Genomic DNA, 22,040 nt, shown 5'->3' on the forward strand with positions numbered 1-22,040 from the left:
TTTTACTTTAAATCGCAGTGTCATGAGACTGCTCTAACTCCTGAACTCATGCGTGAATAATATGGGCCTTTCAATAATATTTTTCACAGCATTCAAGCTACCAAAAGTCCTGAATCACGCTAGATTTCGAACTGTAAAATTCGATCTTAAAAACAGGTTGTGAAGCAGCATTGCTTATCTCTGCAACATTGATATGGTAATATGTTGTAATGTGATGAAAAGATACCATTTAATAATAGCTTAAAAGCATGGATGGTGATCATTATAATTAGTTACTTACTGCAGGTCCCACCTTTTCATCTTTATGATAACCAAAGATGCACCAGCCACTTGATTTCTGCCTCCTACCCTCCCAGCCCAGGGCCTGGCTGTAACACTCTCCTTCCCCAGGAACTCAGGCTCCCCAGCACAGTGTGCCTGCTTCTCTGCCCTCTGGGAGGGCACAGCTTCCCTCCCCTTGCCTGTATTTAAAGTGATCCCTTTCAAATGTATCTGCAAGGCCATGTTTGATGGCAGCATGGAGCCTTGCTGTGCCTGACTCCACCAGCTGGATGGTGCTCAGAGCTCAGCCTGACTTCTCGTGTGGAACCAGTGGCAGGAGTTACAAGGACTTTCTTGCAGTCCTTCACCAGTGATGGCTCTGAGCACAGCCTTGAGTCCTTGCATACCACAAGATCAGTAAAAAGTCAGGGTATAGTTCTCACATAAATTAGATCCCATGGCTTAGCCACTTAACCAGTAGTTTAAAAATTTTCACTGTAAGGGAACATGGAAGACAATATTATTTCCTGTAGGATTGTGTCAAGAACCTATGCTTGGCTTCTGTTTTTTTTCAAAAATATGACATTTTTTCATAGCAACTGCTAGCTTGTATTTTTTACTTGATGTAACCTACCTTCTGCTACATCTTACTGTGGTTATTCATATACTTCTGCTAAATTTAATTATTTCCTTTGCTAATGTTCTTACTGCTGAAAATCCCCCCTGGAGATATCCAAATACACCTGAAGTGCACCGGCTGAAGAGCAGATTCTGGGGCCATCCCAGAGACCTTGCACAATAACCCCAGGACTTGATCTTACATCACCTGGAAGCATTGATGCTCATGAACCATCAGGAGCCTTTCATGAGCTCACCCTCTGACTGTGCCACGTAACCTTTGGAAGGAAGGATTTGGGACCCGGTCTAAACTTCTCCTGAATGATCATTTGAAGTTCATTGTGAAATTGCACCACACCTCTGCCTAAATAATACAAACTTTTATTAATCAGATGAAAGATTATGGCTACAATTAGTTATTTATTTTACTACATCGGATGCATTGTGGCCGAAGAAAAACAGCTACAAAGTTCTTACCTTAGGCCCTTACTTTTAGCCACCAAATGGTGAGATGTTTAGCTCACAGCCGCGGGCATGGAGCCTGTGTGGCTATAGTCTGCTTCAGTGTAAGCCCAGATTGTCCTGCTGACTGTGCTGCTATTGACTTTTAGGTACGTCAGGGAATAATTTGGAACAGAGCACTCCACTGATCACCATAACAAACAGAATTTTAACGGGAAAACATTCTGGAAAAATTCCTGATTTCCTCAAAAATTCACGAAGGAAGGATGAGCTTTAGTCAGTGCCTTATTTTCATACGTTATTATCAGCTACACTGTCCCAACCTGTTCCCTTGTGTGTTTGAGAGCTTTACTGCCGGCTTGTTGGGATCAGAAACAACACAGCAGGTCAGGGACTGGATGAAATTAGACCTTTCCATCTATCACCAACTTAATGGATGCCTTTGGCCAGCTCATTTTAGCCTTCAGTTGTTTTGTTTTCCCTTGGGGACTGTGTGAGCTCTCTGTGACAGGCTGCCCATCCTTCTGGCAGCACCCGAGTCCCATGCCATAGCCCCTCACTCCTGTCCTGCTAATTCAGCACTGCGCCCTCACTTTCTCCCCGCTGATGTGGCTTTCCCCAAATTATTTTCTATAATTTGAAGGAATTTTTACAACATAGGATAAAAACACACCCCTGGGAAATCAGCCGTGATAGTCTACTTCATATCTGCCATTAGGTGTCAGTGTGACAACAACCATGATGCACAAAGGCTATGCCGGGGCGTGCAGGGATGCCACCACATCCTAAACTTCGCATTTTCGTCTCAGGGAAAATACAATATGCGACCGAGGGAAGAAGGTTGAAGAAAGCAAGAAACATTTTATTTCAGGGTTTTCCATCACCTAATTGAAGTTATTTACTAACAGATAATGCTGCACATCCGTCAGTGTGTCTCAGGTTCTCAGAGCTGCAGTTGTCAAAAGTTAATATTTACAAAACCGAGACAAGAGCTTCTGCACTCACTGATCTGACACCCTATTGTGGGGCAAAAGAAACAGTCAATACTGTAGTAATTTGCAGTCCGCAGGAGGTAACTGCTTTGCCCATATGCAAATGTTAAATTGCTCTTGTAAGTCGATCCCTGCCAATGTTGATGCTTATAGATGAGTCCTGCACAAGTTGGTTGAAATGCTGTATTAGGAAAACAACTAAAAGTTCCACTCATTCTGAAGAAAAGAATATAAAAACTTAAAAACTAGTTTGAAAGCAACTTTTTGTGTTTGTAATATTACCTTATTTTGGTGTGTCAGTGGTATGCATAATGAAGAAACAGTAAAAACATGGGAAGTATTAAGGAGTTTGCAATTGTTTTTAAACAAAGTTTCAGGCACTTCCCAAAATGAGATGGCAAAGTTAGCAAACAGGTTTTGGTTACATGGGAGTTTTGAAAGTTAGTACAGTTTTAAAATAAAAATCACATTGGGGAAAAAAAGTATTTTCAGAAGAAAATTTATTTTTAAAATATTCTCCAGTTGCCTCTAGTCTTGAGAATACCTCAAGTATTTGTAGGATAACATTTTTTTGCCTTATGTTTGAATTGGAAATGTTTCCACAATTAAGTTTAATCAGATTTAAATCAGGTCAACATAATGGCTCAATGAGCTTGGCCTTCACCAGGATCAGGGACTCATGTGCAAGAAGATGATTTGGATTCACCTTTGCCTTCTTTTCTCCTTTGAGATGGAAGAGATTGTGATCATCGCTTAAATTTGGTGGGGATTTTTTTGTATCGATAGATTAAATCTTGAGTAGCACCATGCTACTGTGATAAGCATCTGAGCATGCTGGCTTTTCTTTTAGCTACTTCTAGTTTTCTAGTAACTGCATGACACAGGAGTCCTGAGCATGCATGGCACAGCCCAGAGTAATCCTAGCCAAGGCAAGGATCCTCAGGTACCATCTCTGCTAGAACTACCCAGGTTGGATAGCTGCAGTTCTTTTTACGAGGGCAAGACTTCGAAAATTTGGCAGCCCTGACGCACTTCAGTTTGGAGGTGGGGAAAGGAAAATCTCATGTGCCAATTTGAACTTGCCTTTACAATAGATAATTATAGGCATTGGGAGTAGAGAAGATGCCTGATTAAAAGGCTCCAGCCACCTGCTAATGCAAGATTGTGGAGTAATCCTTGACCATTTTCATATTAAGAGTTGCTACAATTATGTTCTTCCACTCCTTATGCTACTCAGCTTGCCTAGAAAGCTCTCTCTTCTACTTTAGTTGACTTGCATCCTAACTCTCACTTTGTACTGTTTTAAATAGCAGTGACTAAACCTTTCCTTATGTTGGTACTGGTGGGGTCTTGAAAGTTCCTGCTATCCTACACTGCTGGTTTGACTTCAGAAATATAAATTGAAGAGCTCCTTATTTTCACATATGGTTTCAGACCAGGTTCTTCTTGTTTGTAGTACAAAGGGAGCAGATGAAAATACCAGCTGGGCTAGTGGAAACCCCCAGCACGGGCCGTGGTAGCTGGCTGTACCCACTGCTCCTTCAGGGGCCTAGAGTAGGTATTAGTAGAGAGGCTCCAGGGCCAGGCACAACTTGCTCACATGGCACTCTCACCCGCAGTTAATTTAGGTGAGTCCGAAGGTAATTTTGCTGATTTTGAAGCAAAATCATTAGTAAAATAAACCTGAAAGCGGCAGAGAGCTGTAAGGCTGCTTTAAACTGAGCACTGTTTTTGTAGAGAGGGTGTGGCTTCAAGCAGCTTTTACAGATCAGAAAGGATCATGGTGACAGTTTCCCTCTGACTGATCCCTTCTCCCTGCAATGGGCTAAGTTCCCACCTGCAGCCTAAACCAGTCCAAAAATGTCCCACAAAACATGAAGTGCAAGCAAGAGTTTCCACCCAAAGTCAGAGAAGAGGCAGAGGGAGCAGAGTCAGGCTGCAAGGAAGGACTACAAGGACACAGTAATAACCAGGTAGATAGTAAATATTTCTGAGTGATGCACATCTGTGCAAGAAGGGCTGGTGGTGGCATGTAAGGAAAGAAAAAGATCGCTGCAGCAATGCAGGAATGTGGAAAGATGCTTTGTAAGGGCAAACTTTCCCTATTGAACATTTAATTGCTTTCCATGGATACAAAATGCACTTGAAGTGATGAAAGGAGTGGCTCACAAGCAATGCTGTATTCAACAGATATCAGAGCATGCAGTCTAGGTTAAATATGTTCTCTTAAAAAAAAAAAAAAAAAAGTTTTTCTCTGAAAAGGTGAGCATCTGAGACAGAATCTTATCTCCAAACTCCTGTTGTCTACTTCAATGAGAAGAAGAGCAAGAAAGGGAATGAAATGGGGCAGCGAGGAGACTTCAGCAGGAGTGATTGGTGATTTTTTTTTTTTTCCCCTGGCATCAGGCATCAGCTCTTTGCGTTGCTTCCCGTGGACTTTCCTCCTGGTTACTTTCAGAAGGACAAGCAACTCCAGGAGCTGCCCACAGCTCCCTCCAGGGAGCTTCCCAAGGGGCATCTGCAGCAACTGCTCCTGCTGATGGAGTTTATTTAAATAGGCAGGGAGAAAGTATTTGTGTTTGCAGAAGGCAGCATATAGTGTAAACTACCTCTGTGAGGTTTTTAAAAAAAAAACCAACAACAAACCACTCGTATTCATGCCATTCTGTGATTGAGGGATACCAGTCAGATGAAGATCTTCCCAGGGAGTGGAAGGAACAGCCTGGGAATGAAAAATCTGCTGTTTCCACAAGGTTGCATTTCCCCATCGAAAGCGTATGTGAAGCATAGTGTGTCCCCTTTCCACAGCTTTACGTTTTCCCTCTAAATTAGTCTCTTTTAATGGTAAGGGGCAGGAAGGAAAGTGTCAACCCATCAGTGGGGGTTTTCAGATGCCGATACAGTCACATCAGCTTTTCAGGCCTTTGGGCACCCAAGCCACAGAATGTGCTGGTGGTTATCGGCAAGTCTGTGCAGCAAAACACTGGAGAGGGTGAGTGACGGGCCATAAATGCCTATCAGGGAGGACCTGCCCTTATATCTGCTTCAGTGGCTTTATTAGCCACACCTTTCTTGTAAATTGTAAAGTGTCAGTCAGAGTGCTCCAGAGATGGTTAAAACAAGATGTGCTCTAATACCCCAACTTCTTTTATGTCCTAGTGCCTTGAGGTGCATTTAGAAAATGCATCCAAGTTTTATCTCTTATTGTAGGATTTAGCCAAGAGACATTGAACAGAGAACTGTATAAGAGTCATTAAGAGAGCTTAGCAACAGGGTGTCAGTATGCATATCGTGTGTGTATATATAGCTATGTGTGCATGTGTGTGTGAACACACAACTTGCATATATACACATCACACTAAAGCTTTAGACTTTGTAGGTTTAAAATAACATGTTGGTACCTACTGCATAGCATGTTTTCCATACATTCCACCAGTATTGCCAATTTTCTATGCAGATATATGCATACACACGGACCCTATAAAAACTTGGTTCTCATTTTATCAAAACTTACCCAAGAAATTCCCAACTTAGTATCCCAATTCTTAAAGCACAAAAGGTATTATAGAAAGTCAGTATTTTTAAAGGGACTGAAAAAAACGTATAAGCATTTTCGATTTTGGTACGTGGAAAGCTAGCTCCTGTTAAACTCTGCAGGTATTAAGGTCGTTGATATCAGAGTAAGTTTAGTCTATACAACCTTCCGGCACGAGTAACATTTTTTTTTCCGTGAAACCCACTGACTATGAGCACATTAGAGGCCAGAAAGCAATACTGTTTTGTAGTTTGAGCTTTATTTAGAGATAGTATTCCCATTTTTCCATTATTTGGATTAGGCAACTAACTGTTCCCAAGTTTTTCTTCATTTAAAGAAAAAGAAAAAAAAAAACCTCCTTTTAGCAAATGTGTGCTTCACACTTTCCAACTTCAATAGCATGGAATTTTTCACTTGATCAGAAAGCTGATTTAATTTGCTGCTAGGTTAAATGTTAAAGGTTTCAGTCTTATGACCATGAATTCTCAAATTAAATTCAGTGCATTGCTTAAATTTCTAGCTGCAGTGCATTTAGCCTAATTGCGTTGGTAAGTTGGGTGCTTAGTAACTACTACTTTTCTGAATTTTCCTCTTTAAAGGCAAGCAATGAAATAAGCCTGAGGGGCACAGGTGGGCTAGTCTGCTCTTTGGGATTCACCTGTGGGGTCTTTGGATATCTCTTCCAGTCTGACCACATCCTCAGACCATGTCTGATGAGGCTGTTCTGCTGACAAGGGAGAGCATTTAAACACCTGTAGGTTTTAGCTATTTAAGCCCAAATCAGTTTTGAAGCAATAAGAAAGGCTGAGGCTGAGCAAAATGGTTCAGATTTCAGTCAGTTGTCAACTAAATGTGTGCACTGGGCCTTTAAGTATTTGGCCAGACACATCTTGATTGCTTAGCTTTTGTTTTCGCCCTTGGAAAGTCAGCTGGATAATACCGTGTAGACAAAGTCTACAGGGTAGATGCTATAAGTGGGCTCGGCCTGGGGGGGGGGGGGAGGTTTGAGAGCGACACTTAACAAAAAAACAGTTATATTTATGTATTTCCCGATTTTTGTGAGCCAAGCCGTTTGCAGTTGTTCTTGCAATGCTGACAAAAATCATAGGGACATAAAATGACACTGGTGCAGTCCTTAACGTGGGCTCTTCTGCCTGGGGACAAGTCGCAGTGCAAACACAGGGGTGATGGAAGCAGTAGAGGAAACTTACACCAATTGCACCCAGCAGGGGCAAGCCCCAAGTGTCTAGTTTTTTCCTCTTTGTTTACAGCATTTTTAAGGCTTTGAGTTCTCACGCAGCATATATGTCATTAAATGGCTGATGCCTCTTTGCACACGTTGTTGTGATGGCCTGTGGCAACCTGAATTAATTGTTTCAGTAGTTGATGGTGGTTACTAGCCATAATTATAATAATTTGCATTTATAAAAACATCTTTCATCTAAGGATCTCAAAATGCTTTTGCGCACATTTAATTAAGCTTCACAACATCCTGTGAGGTAAGTGTCAAGAGTGTTGTTATACCAATTTTTACACAGGTTTCTCCAAGAAAACAAGGTCAGTCTCCAACATGACTGGTATTTGGTTCACATCACACTTGCACAGGACGGAGCAACTAGCACAGCTGCAGGAATTAGGGGTGCTGATCTAGGTCACTTTGCATCTCCCACATAGCTCGTGCTGCCATACTGGGTGGACACATGCACTAAGCCACCACAAACCCAGTCAGAGCAACCTCAGCCCAGGTTTCCAGTCTGAGATGGCCCTTTCTTTCCCAGGAGCACTCCAGCAGCAGAGAAGTCTTGGGAAGAAAAATAGATAAGCACCCTACATGTTGCACAAGGTGACATTACCCATCCTGCAAAGATCTGTTCTTTCTATAATTTTCTACTGTAACATTTAAGCCTCTCTCTGCAATCTTTGCGCAGCAAGACATTTCTACTGCAGCCAAAGCCATGAAACCAGCTGCAAGCAACGTGAAGTTACCCTTTACCAGCCACTCACTTGTTCTAGAAGAGGCTGTACACGCTTCATCTCCAGCCCCTACTAGCCTTAGACCCAGCCTTATGGGCAATCAACGCTTCTGAGATCTGCTAAATCCTAGATTACCACTTGACTGTGGTATTTAAAATTGAGGATCAACTCAAGCAAGATAGACCTGCAACTTGCGGGGACAACAGGAGGAGACAGTTCTCAAAAGCTCATTTCTTTTTCAAACGTATGACTATGTGGTTTAAATTGAACCTGGCTTTCTGTAGGCTTTGTTGATCACCATATTAGCCCTGAGGAAGATAGGTCTAAGTGTTTGCAAATTGAGTAAGAAGTCCTGGGCCATACCTTCATGAGTTTTTTACCATTTCCATCAATTTATGAAGGCTTGTTTACATGTGGCAATGACCAGATGAGCTATTTTGAAAGAACTGTGCCCGTGGATGCACTTATTCCAAAATAGAAGCCACTTTGCTTTTCTAAATTAAGTGGACTTCCAGGTAGAGAATGATTATTCTGAATAACATGAGAAAGAAAGTAATTTCATTCCTAAGTAGACCATTCAGCAGGAATATTCTGAAATGAGCTGTCTGGCTAATTTCTCATGTTGATGATTTTAAGGCACTGACATAGTTGCACAGTCATGAACAACCAATTTTGTTTTCAGTGTATCTTTTTCCCGGAGAGGGTGTGCCAATGCAAGGCAAGAGTCAGGTTGTCTTTGTCAAAGGTCTTGCATACTTCTCTGTCTTTACCTGGCATTATTTCTGCTTAACATAGCAGCATGAAATCATTTCTGAAAACATTCCTGCTTTTTCTAATGCCAAAAAGCACTGATGGAGCACGAATGGAAGAGACTTCATTGTGTCCTACTCCACTTGTAGGAGATGCCAGTAGCAGCAGAGTCTTTGTCCTAGCTTCTTTGGAGGAGCACCCCAGTTAAGTGTAGGGAAAGTTGGTCCTGCTCCCCAACCTAAGCATATCTGGAGTGTCCTTCAGGGATGGTACTGCTCTTCAGAGACAGTATTGCTCACCCACGATTCTTTTCAGTTCCCCTGAGTCAATGTACAGGATTTATTCTGGTCCACATTTCTCTTGTGGGGGGAGGAATGCCTGGCAGCCAGAGGAGAAGGTCTGCTACAAGAACATATGTCATTTAATTTTACCTGATGTTGTCTACTTCACTTTCAGCAGAAATAGAGGATAGTCATTGGACTAAGCCTGCATTTTCACAGAAGCTTTCTTCTGCTTTTCCTCTCCTTCAAACTTGTTCATGTTTACTGCTGCACAGAAAAGAAAAATGCAGTAGTGACCAGGGGCTTGGGAGAATACAGTACATACCATCACAGCATCAGGCCCATGGAGGGGGTTTTCTTGTGGCTGCCAGAAAACCTTCAATAACTTCAAATCAGTACTTTTGGGATCTCTTTCTTTTTCTGGAAGGGGGAGGTAAAAATTCTGCTCTTGTTATGTGATATTGCAGAAATTGAGACTTGATGGGTACTATATTATCCTTTTTGGACCTCAATCACTCCCAGATTCAAGATGAACTGTGCCTGCCCAGGCCCCAGAGTCAGTGCCCCAGGAAGTTTCTTCATATCTAAGGGATATGCAGGATGTGTACTCGCATGCCCTTGCTGCCTCTCAACCCCAGCTTTACATGCAGTTTTGCTTTAGGAACCTGCACCTCCAGTATTGCAATATCTTTTTCAGTCTCTGTCATCAAGAGTTTAAATACAGTTCAGATCAGTGTTAGTGGCCCAGCTCCAAATGAGGAGAATTGCTGCAATTCGTTATCTTGACAAATTAACTGGTCTGAGGCAATTCCTTTTTGAGAGAGATACGATTAGCTAACTCTTGAACTCTAGCCTTGCTCTAGTGCTATGGCATAGCTATGCACCTGCTTAAAAAGTGTTGATACTATGACTAGTGCTTTCCTACCTGTAAATGTAATTCCTGTGCTACGAGCCTTAGTGTTACACGGTGTTGCTGTCCTTGTGTTGCTCTTGTACTCCACTGTAGCATGGGATAACGATGCAGACCTCGTTCATAAAGGTCTCTGACCTCAGCTGATTAAAAAAAAGGCTGTCTGCAGACCAAGGTGGTCTTGTTGTATAGGCTCCAGGGGAGGGTCAGTGCTGGAAACGCAGGGTTCTTGTCACAAAACCACCAGAAGGGCCTGGCACGGAGAGTGTTATATCAGAGAGACACATCACCAGTTGTCCCATCTTCTGTTTTGAGTGCAGCTTCCTGGTCTAGTGGAAAAAGGTGGCTTTCCTACCCCCAGTCCCCTGCGTAGAAAACGGTAGCCCGGGCAGACCCGCAACAGATTTTCTCTGGAAAAGTACGCATCCTTCTACTGTTGTTTTGTCCCTGGGATTTAGGCAGGAGATTCTAGTTGCAGTCCCTCGGTCCTTATGTACCTGGTGACAACTGGGTTGCCATCAGATACGATACCCCCCTCCTGACGTGGACAAGGAGCTGATGCTCCAGGGAAGGCAGAATGTCCTCCAGCCTTGCCCTGGTTTCCGTCGCCTCCTGGCCTGGAGGAGCAGCTCACTTCTGCTTCTCTCTACCAGGCAATGAAAATACATCCACAGCTACACATTGTTCTTCCAGCCCAGTGTGGGCAGATGTACTTCTCATCCATTTCCCTGTGGAAAGCAACTCCTTCTGCCCCTCAGCCATAGCTCATCTTCCCTTGCACAAGAGCTCCCAGGTGCTAAATGATATCCCTTAACCATTCGTCTGATCTATTCCCTTTTGGAAGCTCTATTTTGGATAAAGCTGTCCTGCAGAAGGCTTATGTTTGCCTAGAGCTTCTTTGTATGGACTTGGTGGCTGGGAGTTTCCTTGAGCTCCTCTTTGAACTCCAAGCCTTCAGCATCCAAAACATTTAACCCCCAATTTCTTTTCTGCTTTATCAGTTTGGCCAGCTTCCAGCTGGCAGCATTTATTTGCAGGCTTCCATTCTGCATCTTGTGTTTGCAGATGTATTTCTCTTTCAATTAACCCCTGAAATGGTTTTCTTCTCCCCTGAGCCTACCTGCCTCTGGTCTGGCCAGCACATCTTCCTGCTCTGGATGCCTGGAGGGCAGAAGCCAGGAGCAGAGACGCTCAGGTCCTTGGGCTGGAAGTGCCAAGCAAAGGGTGTGCCCTGTACACAAGCGTCATGAAGAGCAGCTGAAGGAACATGCCAGTTCAGCAGCGCCTGCTTTGCCCGTTGTGGGTTAGGGCTTGCAATGCTGGAGGCACTTTTGCCCTGTGGAGTCTTTAGAGCATCACTTAAGAATAATCAGGTCTTCCCTGAACGCTTTCACTGAGATGCTCTGGAGCAGGCACCCACATTTCCATTGCTGCAGCCTTCACCCCAAACAATGGGAATGTCTCTGCTCACCAGCAGCTTTTGCCCAGCTTTCCTTTGGAACAGGTATTTCTAGATAGTCGCTTAAAATTAAAAAAAAAAAAAGACCTGGTCTAAAGTACCACTTACCAAACAAAGAAAATGCCTAGTCACAAGAAACGTCCTCCCTCCTGTGCCTGCTGTAATTACTGAGCAATAGCAGTTGCTCATCTTGGCACTCCAGCTTGTTAACATGCATCGGCAGCTGAGATGAGAGCCACTTGCCCGCTGCCAAGATTACGAGGCAAACTTCACATGGTCCAGGAAACCCCATAAAATCTAGAGGTGCAAGATCTCTATTGCTGAGACACTAGTCAAGCCTTTGAAGTAAAAGGGCCTGGAATTAAAGCAAATCCTTGGTACCCATCACAGCTTGGTACTACCACATCTGGATGAGCCTGTAAGACACACCTTTAAAAAAAAAAAAAAAAAAAAGAGTAGTATTGGCACTGCTAGGGCAGTTCCTAAGGAGCCTGATTACTTAGGCTCCAGGGAGATATAAAATTAACTATTCAGCCTATGTAGTGGTTAGCTTAATTTTGTGTATGATTCTAGCAGAGCAAATGAGTAGCAGAGATTGAAATCTCAGCCAGAGCTAGTAAAGACTTGGCATTCCCATTCACAGAAAGTTTTAAAGCCAGATTTCACTGCAAGCTGCAGAAGATTGCTAAGTGAAATATAACTGTCTGTGCTACAAAAAAATTAAAAAAAAAAAAAAAAAAAAGGAGTTGTTTGTAAATGTTAACTACTTTAGTTTTACCACATAACTTTTAATTCTTAAATTTCCTGGCGCACCTACTGGAATAGTTTTGCTGCTGCTAATATGCCTAATATCCAACTAGTGAAATAATGACATGTTAAGCTACCATTAAGGGTTGCTTCTACTTAATAGTGATTGAAGTGCCTTATCTTCTCAGGTATCAAATTGTTAAATTACAACACAAATGGGAGAGATTCTGATTTAATGTACCTTTTCCAGCTCTCTCAGCAGTAACAGCTATTCTCAATGAGTTTTAAAAGTACTATAAAAACAATATTTTGACAATTTGTATTTGTCAAATGAAAACATCTCAGCACTGGGAGTTAACAGAACAAACAAAAATAATCTAAAAATAAGAAGCCATGGAAAACTAAACCAAAAGAAGCAGAGAGAGTTGTGTTTTTCCACGCACACAAACAAAGCTGTGTGGTTTCGCTGCAGGAATTTGTTGAAATGAAACAATTTTATTAGAATCTGTTTATTTAGAAAGACGTTTTCAGGAAATCAATTGTAGCCAGAGAAAAAGAGCTGACTGCACTCAGGTCAGCAATGGAAGTTCCTACTAATTTTGATACCAAAAAAATTTTATCCAGTGGCTTTAGAAATACTTTCGTGTAGTTTGAGAAAACCTGGGGTAGAGTTAAGGTGGAGTAACTTGATAATGTGTGAGATCATGCTCAATTTCATGCCTCCTCCAGCAGTTATTTGTCTTAAAACCCCCAAACCAAACAGAAACTCACAAAAGCATGAGAGTTTGATTTCAACAGGTCAAAATTAAAAATTAAAATAAAAAAATAATTTAATACATAATAAAGGGAACCATTAGATTATTCACATGGAAATAGCTATTCAGGGGGAAAAAAAAGAATTTGTTCAAATGCTAAATAAAAAAAAAAAAGTGTGATCATTTGGGTTATTACAAAACTATATTCTTCTCCAGCATTTGCTTTGCTTAACCGTTTGCATTTCTTCAGGCCCTTGATTTGTTTATTTCAGAAAAACTCTACTGTTTACTTATTTTTTAAAAAATAAGAGCAGTATGTCTGAAGTCTGTGTGGTTCCCTGGGATATATTTGCAACTCCTGAAGCAAAAAACTGGTATTTTATCTTTAGAAGGAGTTACATTTTTTGAACTTATTGAATTTTTCAAAGATCAGCATGAAGAGTTCTGATTAAATGCTTGCTTCAGCATTTTAAAGGCTTCTTGTGTCCCTGTTGCCTAAGGAGGTCGTACATTACGATTGCTCTGTAAACATCAGATTGTACAGAATTGGCTCTGCATACCATGCCAGACACACAAAGAAGAAGTCAAATGGCTTATCTCTCGCTTATCAACTAGTTTATTTTTCATGCCCAAAAAAGGCTATATTTTTACAAGAGCAGCTGCTGTTTTGTGACTAATTTAATGGCTTCCGTTAAGCAGAGCTGTCAGTTTTGCAAACAATATTAAAAGAAGATTTTCATTTTACCATGGGATTGCACATTTCAAAATGCGTATTTATCCCTGAAAGTCTGGTGGAGGATACTGGAGAACACAAACAGCTTGTGATTTGTAGACACATATCCAAAACAGAATAGATACGGTTAAATAAGGACACATGTATGAGCAGGAAAGGCATGGGATCTCGTCACCTGCATGCCGTGTTCAGAGAGCATCCTGCTCATTACAGCGTAGGAAAAGTTGTAATGGACTTGTAAAGAAACGTATTTGGCAGTTTCAGTCAGGCACAAGATGTAGCAATAGCACCTATCAGCAAATTTTGGAAATGCAGAATGTGCCTTGTATGGTTATGTGTGTACAATATTGTCCTAATATTGATCGTGACAATGGGATTTTGTAGATAAAGATTTTTAGCACAATATAATTCAGATTATTGCATCCAATAAATGACTTTAATGATGAAACAACAATGTTAGCCGCAATATCAACTCTGAAGTTTTTAAAATTCAAATTGAGATTCAAATCCCCAGATCCTAACATGATAAGCAAATACTACGTTAGGCTTATAAACAACAAGAGTTTATTGTGCAATAAGCCAAGGGAAGATACCAGATTACCTGAACACAGGATCTTAGGTGCAGCTTGTGATACCTCCAATTCTAGCACAAAGTCAAGTCTTTATAAAGAACCAAACCCTAGCCAGAGCCCTCATCTAGATGTGAGGACCACCACCCTCTCCCAGCTCTACAGTGTTGTTGCCAAAATCCTTCCCTTTTTAATTAAATGGGGGATGTGTTGCCTCTGGTTTGGGAAGGGCTGTGTTGTTTAAACAGTGTTCCTTGCGTGTTTGTTTTTCCTGCTGTAGCACTTCTCACAGGGTACATAGTCCAGTGTCCCACAACAAAAATGTTTATTTCGTTACTCCAGAGCTCATATCTGATGGTTTTGTGGCTTTGAACCACTCCTGGCATCTGATTCTTTCTAATGTTCTCCTGCAACACTGCAGCTGTATACCCAGACCAGAATAGGTTCAATCCTCGTAACTGGAGGTCGGTTTCAGATATTTAATTTAGATATGAAAGTGCAAAGAAATCTATTTGTGCTCCTGTGGGTAAGAACCCCCCTCACCCCAATTTTGGCTACGAGTGTGCTTATATATGACAGGTAGCTCTGTCTTCCATGAGGTTCCTATGGAACCAGTAGCATTGTTTAACAAAGTGTAGCTGTGCTGCATCCTCAGCACAAAATATCAAAGTCAGTGGCCATGGTTATAATTGCTCATTGCATCCATATATTAGAAATATGGCACACAAGGACTGGATGCATCCAAATTGTAGCCCACTCCATGTTACAAAACTGCTAGGTCCCTCTCAGAGCACGTGCGTGAGTTACACTGAAGTGATTGACATGAGAGGGCTGTGATTTATGCAGATCTGGCTCTCAGCAGGTACGAGAAAATGCAAATTAATAGTAAGATGGAAAGAGATCAAGACAAAAGCTGACCCAATCCTATTTTATTTCCTTTCTCAATACACACTCCTCTCTCAGCATCTCTCAGGGTTTTACATTCTGAAATGCCACTTGCAGCTAAGTCAGCCTCAGGACTGACGTCTAAGGAGAAGCCTTGGACATTGTATACTGGTGGAAGTTTGTAACTTTAAGGAGGTAAGTTTTGTAGGCCTTAGACATTACTGAGTAGATGGAAAAAGAAAAAAGGAGAGAAAAAAAGAATATTAGTTACACCTTGACTCACACTGTACGTCTTAGCTTTGACATTTAGAAAACTAAAGGTTTAACATTTCCCTCCTTAAAAGCTAAGGCCAAATGAAGAGGGAGGCTCTTCAGGACCAAAGACTCAATTTGCAGGTGAAAGCATGGCAGTGAGAGCTGTGTTCCAGAGCAGAGGCTGTCAAAGTTTGTCCCACAAGAGCTGCGGTGGATTTTGCCTACGCACACATCAACAGGAGTTTTGTTTAAGAGAGTTCATCACACATATCAAAAGCAGTTTCTCCTGTGCCTTTTTAAGTTCTCCATACTGCTCCCCTCCTTCTCTTGGCTGCTCACTCTGCAACAGGCTCCAAGAAGAGATCTCCAGAGAGACCTGCTTCACTTGCCCTTGAGTTGAGTTTCCTAGATGTGGAGCATTGCTTGTACGCCTTTTTTCCCCCCTCCTTTTTTCTCTTCAGATTTTTTGTTCAAGGTAGAGGAGAAATTGCACCAGGGCCAGTTTAGCTCCTTTATTTATTGTAACATGGTGTGCATGCTTGGAGGTGTGTTGTCCCTGACCAAGCTGGTTGTTTTCAGCCATTCCCCACATTGCTCCATGTGTGGGAAAAGGCAGCACAGGTGGAGCGTATCAGTTACCTGAGAAAGCCAAATTGGTTGCCACACTTCACCCTCTCTCACACCACAGATGCTAATAATATTTAGGTAGCATGAAGAGTAGAAATAGTCTGCACCAATCTTACAGCATTAGCTTTTTAGGACTCAGAGATTCAAACGCACTTACAAGTAGATTTGCCCTCCTAAGCCGGTGAGCATTCTGGATCTCCAGCCAAAATGTAAACTAGCAGTATGGCAACGCTCGCAAGAGCATTATATTCTTCTCACTGCCCATGGTGTTGCCATGGGTATCGTGGAGATTAGCTTATACAGGATCTGGGAAGGCAGAGAACAAGGGGAGAAAAACAGGATTAAAAAAGAAAAAACGCAAAAGGGTCTTACAATTTTGAGAAAAATCTTTTAAAGTCTTTATCTGTAACAGGATTTTTTTCCTTAATCCAAACTCTGCTAGCCTGGGGTTTGATTACATTTTTTATGTATTTTAAGTCTCACACCTAGAATATGCAGTTCCTCCTTTATATTTTTAAGTGGTTTGGATATTTTCAAGCAATTTCTTTCCCCAAAGGGCTCAAACTGGAACCTGGGAATTGGAGGCCACTCCTTCAGCCCACTTTAAGACTTCAGGTCTTGATTGCGAACAAAAATATTTTGAAACAAAGCTAAGGAAAGTCTCTATTTTTAAAGGAAGGAGTTACACATACCCTTATGGGGGAACAGTCCAATTGATAAGACTTTGATCTGTATGGCAACAGTGAAATACTCGCATGCAACAGCCTTTGGCAGCCAGCTAGACCTTCTATAGTTGGCAATTTAGAGAAGGCATTGCCTTCTTGCTAACTAAAGCAAACAGACACTCACTCCCTCCCTTCCAAAAATGTGTCATTGTTGCTGGTTGTTAGCTACTTGGCCTCGTTTTCAAGGGGATAAGTCAAGGGTGAAAGCTGTGTAAGCGTATGGTTTTCCCTTTGATTTGATCCATTACAAGAGAGGACACCCTTGTCCTTATTGACATTTAAGGCAAACAGTTGGCAAATTTGACTGACACTTCTAAATTAAGTAAGCCTGATATCATATCTTGATTCATCTTAACAGAACTTCTGGGGCAGTCAGACGAAGAAGACCCGTCTCGCAAAGCTTTTGTTGACCGATCTTCAGAGCACAGAGGAGACTGTGACCTGCCTGCTCCTGGTCCAGCCATCAGACCACCAGCACAGAGCTGCTCCTGCAGGTGAGCAGCATAAGGAAGGGCGCACAGGCAGCTATCAAAGCTGTCTTGTAAGGCCAAGGAAAATCCTATATTTCCATAATAGAAAATGGAAGGAAGAGGGGAACAATTAACTAAAATACTTTTGAAATGTACATTTGATATTCTAAATTTTCCTGACAACCTCAGTTGTCATCTGCATCTTGACTGTAAACAGAATAAAACATTAGGACACTAAGTGGGAACTAAGAAAAACTTGGAAGCCAGAAGGACAATGGCATGGACACAAATCAATCTCCAGAAACATAAGACAGTTTGCGAGCATTTAACGCACACTAGTAAAACCATTTTCAAATTAAACCATTTGGGCAAATACAGCCTTCCTTGATGAATGTGCAGAAGAGAAAAATACAGTAATGGAAATGCAGCGAATTACAATTACGGGTGGTAAACAGAACTTTCCAAAACCTGACATGATCTTTACAGATTTCTGTAAGCTCATCACTAGCCTGTGATCAAAATCCCTGGGATGATCTTTCAAGAGTGTCCTTCTTCTGAAGTTGATTAAAACCTGGAACTTACCTGTTAGAAGAGAAACAACGGGTCTGACAACTGGGGTTTTTCGTGGCTAGTGAGCCAGCACACTGCCTTGCAACGGGTGGGAAATTAGAATGAAACAGCTCTTCTGCAAAGATTAAAAAAGCATTTATTTCTCTTATTTTTCTTCATGCATTCTTGATAGAAAAGAAACAATTGTTTGTTCCCAGTGAGTATATAGATGCACTTACTTTTATTTTCTATGCCTACCGTATATAGGAACATTTTTAGTCAATCTAGTGTGAGTACAACATTGAACTTCCACATTGACAAATCATCCTAGCCATTTGTATATAACTCCACTGAATGCTCTTCGTGTGGGCGAGAAGCACATTTCTTTCTCCTTCTGGAAATCTCTATATTACCTGGTTTTCTGTCTTTCCTCACATGAAGAGATTGAGCTTTTGCAGTACTAGATATAATATCCATTATACCAGCTGCACACCACTAGTGAAATGTTTATTTTTTACATAGCCTGCAACTTTTAGGATACAGAACGCTGTCTAAAGCTTTTGGAGTTACCTAATGGATTTGGAGAAAGGGCCTGCTTTTAAAAATACAGCGCACAATTATATTGCCTTAACTTTCAAGATGGAGATGGCGCGATACTGATACAGGCAAATAATAAAGACAGTAAGATCATGCTGGAGACTGTATTGACTACAGAGGACTTTCCAAGTGCTCCAATAAAAGGAGCTCTTTAACAGAGCACTAAGAGCAGAGACTAATCCCAACATGCCTCTGATCCCAAGGTATAAACACGCTATATTCCCTTCAGCTCACCTTTTCCCTTTCGGAGATTGCTATGACTCACACATCTCTGGCGGTCCCGTGTCTGCCTTCGTCAGGCGTCTTGGGAGACAGATTGCAGAGTTCAACTTTACTCCTACTCCTGGGCTCCCCGGCTTGACCACGTTCTCCTGCGCCTGCCCAGGTGGGTCCCCAAAAGTTGCTGAGCCTCACAAGTGGCTCCTTGCAATCGCCAGAGCTGCATAAACTACTGGGATTTCCCAAGGCTTTTGTTTGCCTCTTGGCAGGTTGGTGAGTATAAAGCAAGCTCGCCACCCACACGACCAGCTCCTCCACCTGCTGACACCCGGTGCTTGCAGCTGACCTCCCCCAGGAGAGGCCAGAATTTTTGGTTACTTCTTGCAGAGCCGTGAAAGAAAACTTCTCACGGCTCCCCTGGCTGGCCACAGCCACTTGAAGCCTGCCAACATGAATTTGAGTTTTAAAGGCACACCCTGGGACAACATCAACTGGCTGGGAAGGTCACCTGCTGAGTCACAGGTGACTCCAACAACCTCTTCTCTGTGCTTAAAAAAAAACCACAGACGGTTACAGGCACATAGCTGTGGCTTGTGTTTTGCCTCCAGTTTCGCAGAGTTTGTTTTGTATAATGCATCTGCTGCCATGTCTGCATCAGACTTCTTCATGTGTAGAAATCTGTGTAAAGAAAGGAAGGTTTTGAGTGTTAGGAGCCTACATAAATAGGGACGTTCTCGGTTCTGCAGTCATTGCAATATTTCATCTTTCTGGCCAAGATACTCCAGCATTACTAGAGATTTGGCTGCCTAATCTGAGATATTAGCAGAGGACATAGTTTGTAATGGGTAGGCGCTTATGCAGCACTTGAGGAAATGTCTATAGATCGATCCAACATGTGAACCCAAAATTAAATCCTGTTTGCCTTCTGCTGCCTCAGTGAATTCACTTGAAAAACGGTGATGCCATACTAAAACACAGTGAAGTTTATGAAATCACAGCTGTATAGTGTTGCAGCTGAGCGTCTTAGTAGTGCACAGCAACATTATTGTTCTAAACAGTTTCCCACATCACAAATTCATATCTGACTTTTCCACTGTCCACTTCTTCCGAGCCTCCAACCACTACCTGCAGTTTCAAAATCAATAATCAGGACACATTCTCTCTCCTGTAAAGGCCCTTCGTTGTTCGTTAGCTTGGTCATTTTTTTGTTTCATTATTGACTTTCTCCATTTCTCATGCTGTTTAACACCAGTCTTTGGTACTTATGTATTCTGGTCACCCGTGAGATAAATGTACATCCTGAATCATTTCCTATTTACTTCTGAAGTCTTTCCCCTCAAGAAAAACAAAAGAAAAAAATTTCATTTTTGTAATAGATTTACCACTATTCTTCTCTGTTCACTAACCCCACGCACAATACAGCCTCCGTACTTGGCCAAGTCACTTCAGACGCACTTTGTATTACTGTAGGCAATTTGTTGATTTACCTCCTCAGCATAATTTAAATCCTTGAGATATTGTCTCTGAGGACTTGATTTGTAGTCTGGGGAGCAAGGCTAGTCTTTGGCTTTTATTTGCTTCATCCCCTGTGTGTTAGCATACCATGACTTCCTACGGAAAATGTCCTTGCTGGTGATGTGACAAGACTCAGCTCAGATCTGGACTCCTGACCATTGCTCCAAGTTTAACGTGAGGGCAGGTACTGCTGCTCTTTCTGACCTTCTGGGTGCTTGCCAGTGCTGATGGTTCATTTCTGTTGTTATCTGGCACAAGTCCCCGCTGGGTCGCAGACCGGAGCCGAAGCAACATTGAAGTTGGATCTAACTGAACAGTTGAAGCTGCTTTGAGAAGAGTGTTGGGCCATATTACCTCCAGAGCTCCCTTCCAACCTAAAAATCAATCTGTTCTTTGCAAGTTTAGCATCAGTATTCATTATCATTAATCTTGCAATAAAAACCCAACAACCTCATCTGTACCGGTTAATTGTAAGTCAATTGTAAGCCAGTAGCACTGCTCGTGCGCTTGGTCTGTATGAATTCAAGTACTCCCAGGCTCTGCTATCTTCTGGGTAGCAGTGGTTCCCCTAATCTCTCTAAGACATCATGACAGGACTTTGCAGATGTTCAGCAAGAGTACTGAAAGGCTGTTCTTTCTTCTTTCCCAGAGTCTTTTGTTGTATGCCTTGGCTTTTCATCTTTGTACCAGCTAGTCACACGAAACCTATGAAATCAATTGACCTACATTACTGCATTTTACCACCCCTGTCAGACCCGGATACTGTCCCAAATCTGTATCTCACCCAAGTTTCTGGAAGCTCATCTACAGCACATACCCAGTCTTCTTTCTTTCATGTATTTCAGCTTTGACAGAACCTTTGTTTTGGGACAGACAAGGCATATCTCATGAATTACACCTAGGCAGGAGCCCTGGGCAAGGGCCCTCGGAAGACTAGCAGAAGATGTTTCTGTTTAACTTGCTTAATAAACCTTGTTACTGACAACCTTCAGGGAGCCTGACATCTGCATATGTGTAACAGAAGCCCAGTTTTCAGGCTGCATGATTAACAAATCACTTCAATTAACTCTTCACATCATCTCCTTTGCCAAACAGGGAGACGTAGGCTGGGATGGAGACAGGGACAGAAAAGGATGGAACCAAAATAATCATTCATAAGATAGTCTCAGGGGTTTATTACTTTAAGAACTTGTTCTAGGAAAAAATCTGGCTTCTCTTTTTGCCCTGACAGTTGGAAAGCAGAGAACTTAGTTTGAGTCTAAAGTATGTTTTATGGCTTAACTCCATGACATTTTAGGAAAGTAGCAACAGTGTGGCTGTCAGTAGACAATTTTCCAAACCATTCACACACACACAGATTAAGTTATGGGCAATAAAGATTTCAGGACAACCCTCCAGATAGAGGCATTTTATTTGCTGTGTGATTTCTTTCACTCTTAACATGAACAGGACAGTTAAATATCACCAACAATGCGCAGTCCAGTGAATCATTTTACAAGACAAAGCACTCATCTCTGGCTTACGTTTGTCATTGACCATTGCCATTCTCACCTTCCAAGTGTCAGAGACGTTATAGCCTAGCAGTTCTTGTCCTATCATTCGTATGTTTTGATCAACATAACCCTTTTTGTGCCTGTAAATGAGGAAAATATTTTCAGAAGATATGAACACTGTTGTTCAGAAGACCAAGGTAGCATATTGATCCTCACAGCAATTACAGGAGCTGATTGACTCCCTGTGGGACAGCTTATTTCTGAATGGGTCAACTATTGAGCACCTGTGACTGTGCCAGAGTTTGTCACATAAGAGTCAGTACAAAGCTATGGCTGCACTCACTCCCCTGCATTGGCATTGGTAACTGCGGCATGGGTTTCCTCCCCGTCAGTGTGTCGTTCTGTTTCCTTACTGTAATGCATTGTGGGTTTAAATGTCTTGCACTTGTTGGTAGTGTCAGGATGTGTGTGAAGCTGGGTTGGAGGTTTTTTAGCTTATTATTCATCTACCTTGTCCCCATCCTCCAAACCAGGACTACTCCTATTTTAATTAGGTTAATTTTAATACAAGTGATTAGGATAGAAGGCTAAAGTATATATCATCACAGTGATTTTTATAATAAAACTTTCCTGTTGCTTATGTACTTAAAAATACACAT

General features: G+C 41.9%; 1 protein-coding gene across 1 annotated transcript in view; it reads left to right on the top strand.

Annotated features, from left to right (window-relative positions):
- The window catches only part of WDPCP (WD repeat containing planar cell polarity effector), a 105,281-nt gene that overhangs the window by 72,492 nt on the left and 10,749 nt on the right, over nt 1-22,040 (top strand). The window contains exon 13 of the mRNA XM_086460867.1: nt 16,897-17,032. Coding sequence (XP_086316993.1) covers nt 16,897-17,032 — 136 coding nt within the window. The remainder of the gene's footprint in view (nt 1-16,896; nt 17,033-22,040) is intronic.

This window comes from Leptosomus discolor, chromosome 2 (genome assembly GCF_034619465.1).
Source record: "Leptosomus discolor isolate bLepDis1 chromosome 2, bLepDis1.hap2, whole genome shotgun sequence".
NCBI classification, from domain to species: Eukaryota; Metazoa; Chordata; class Aves; order Leptosomiformes; family Leptosomidae; genus Leptosomus; species Leptosomus discolor.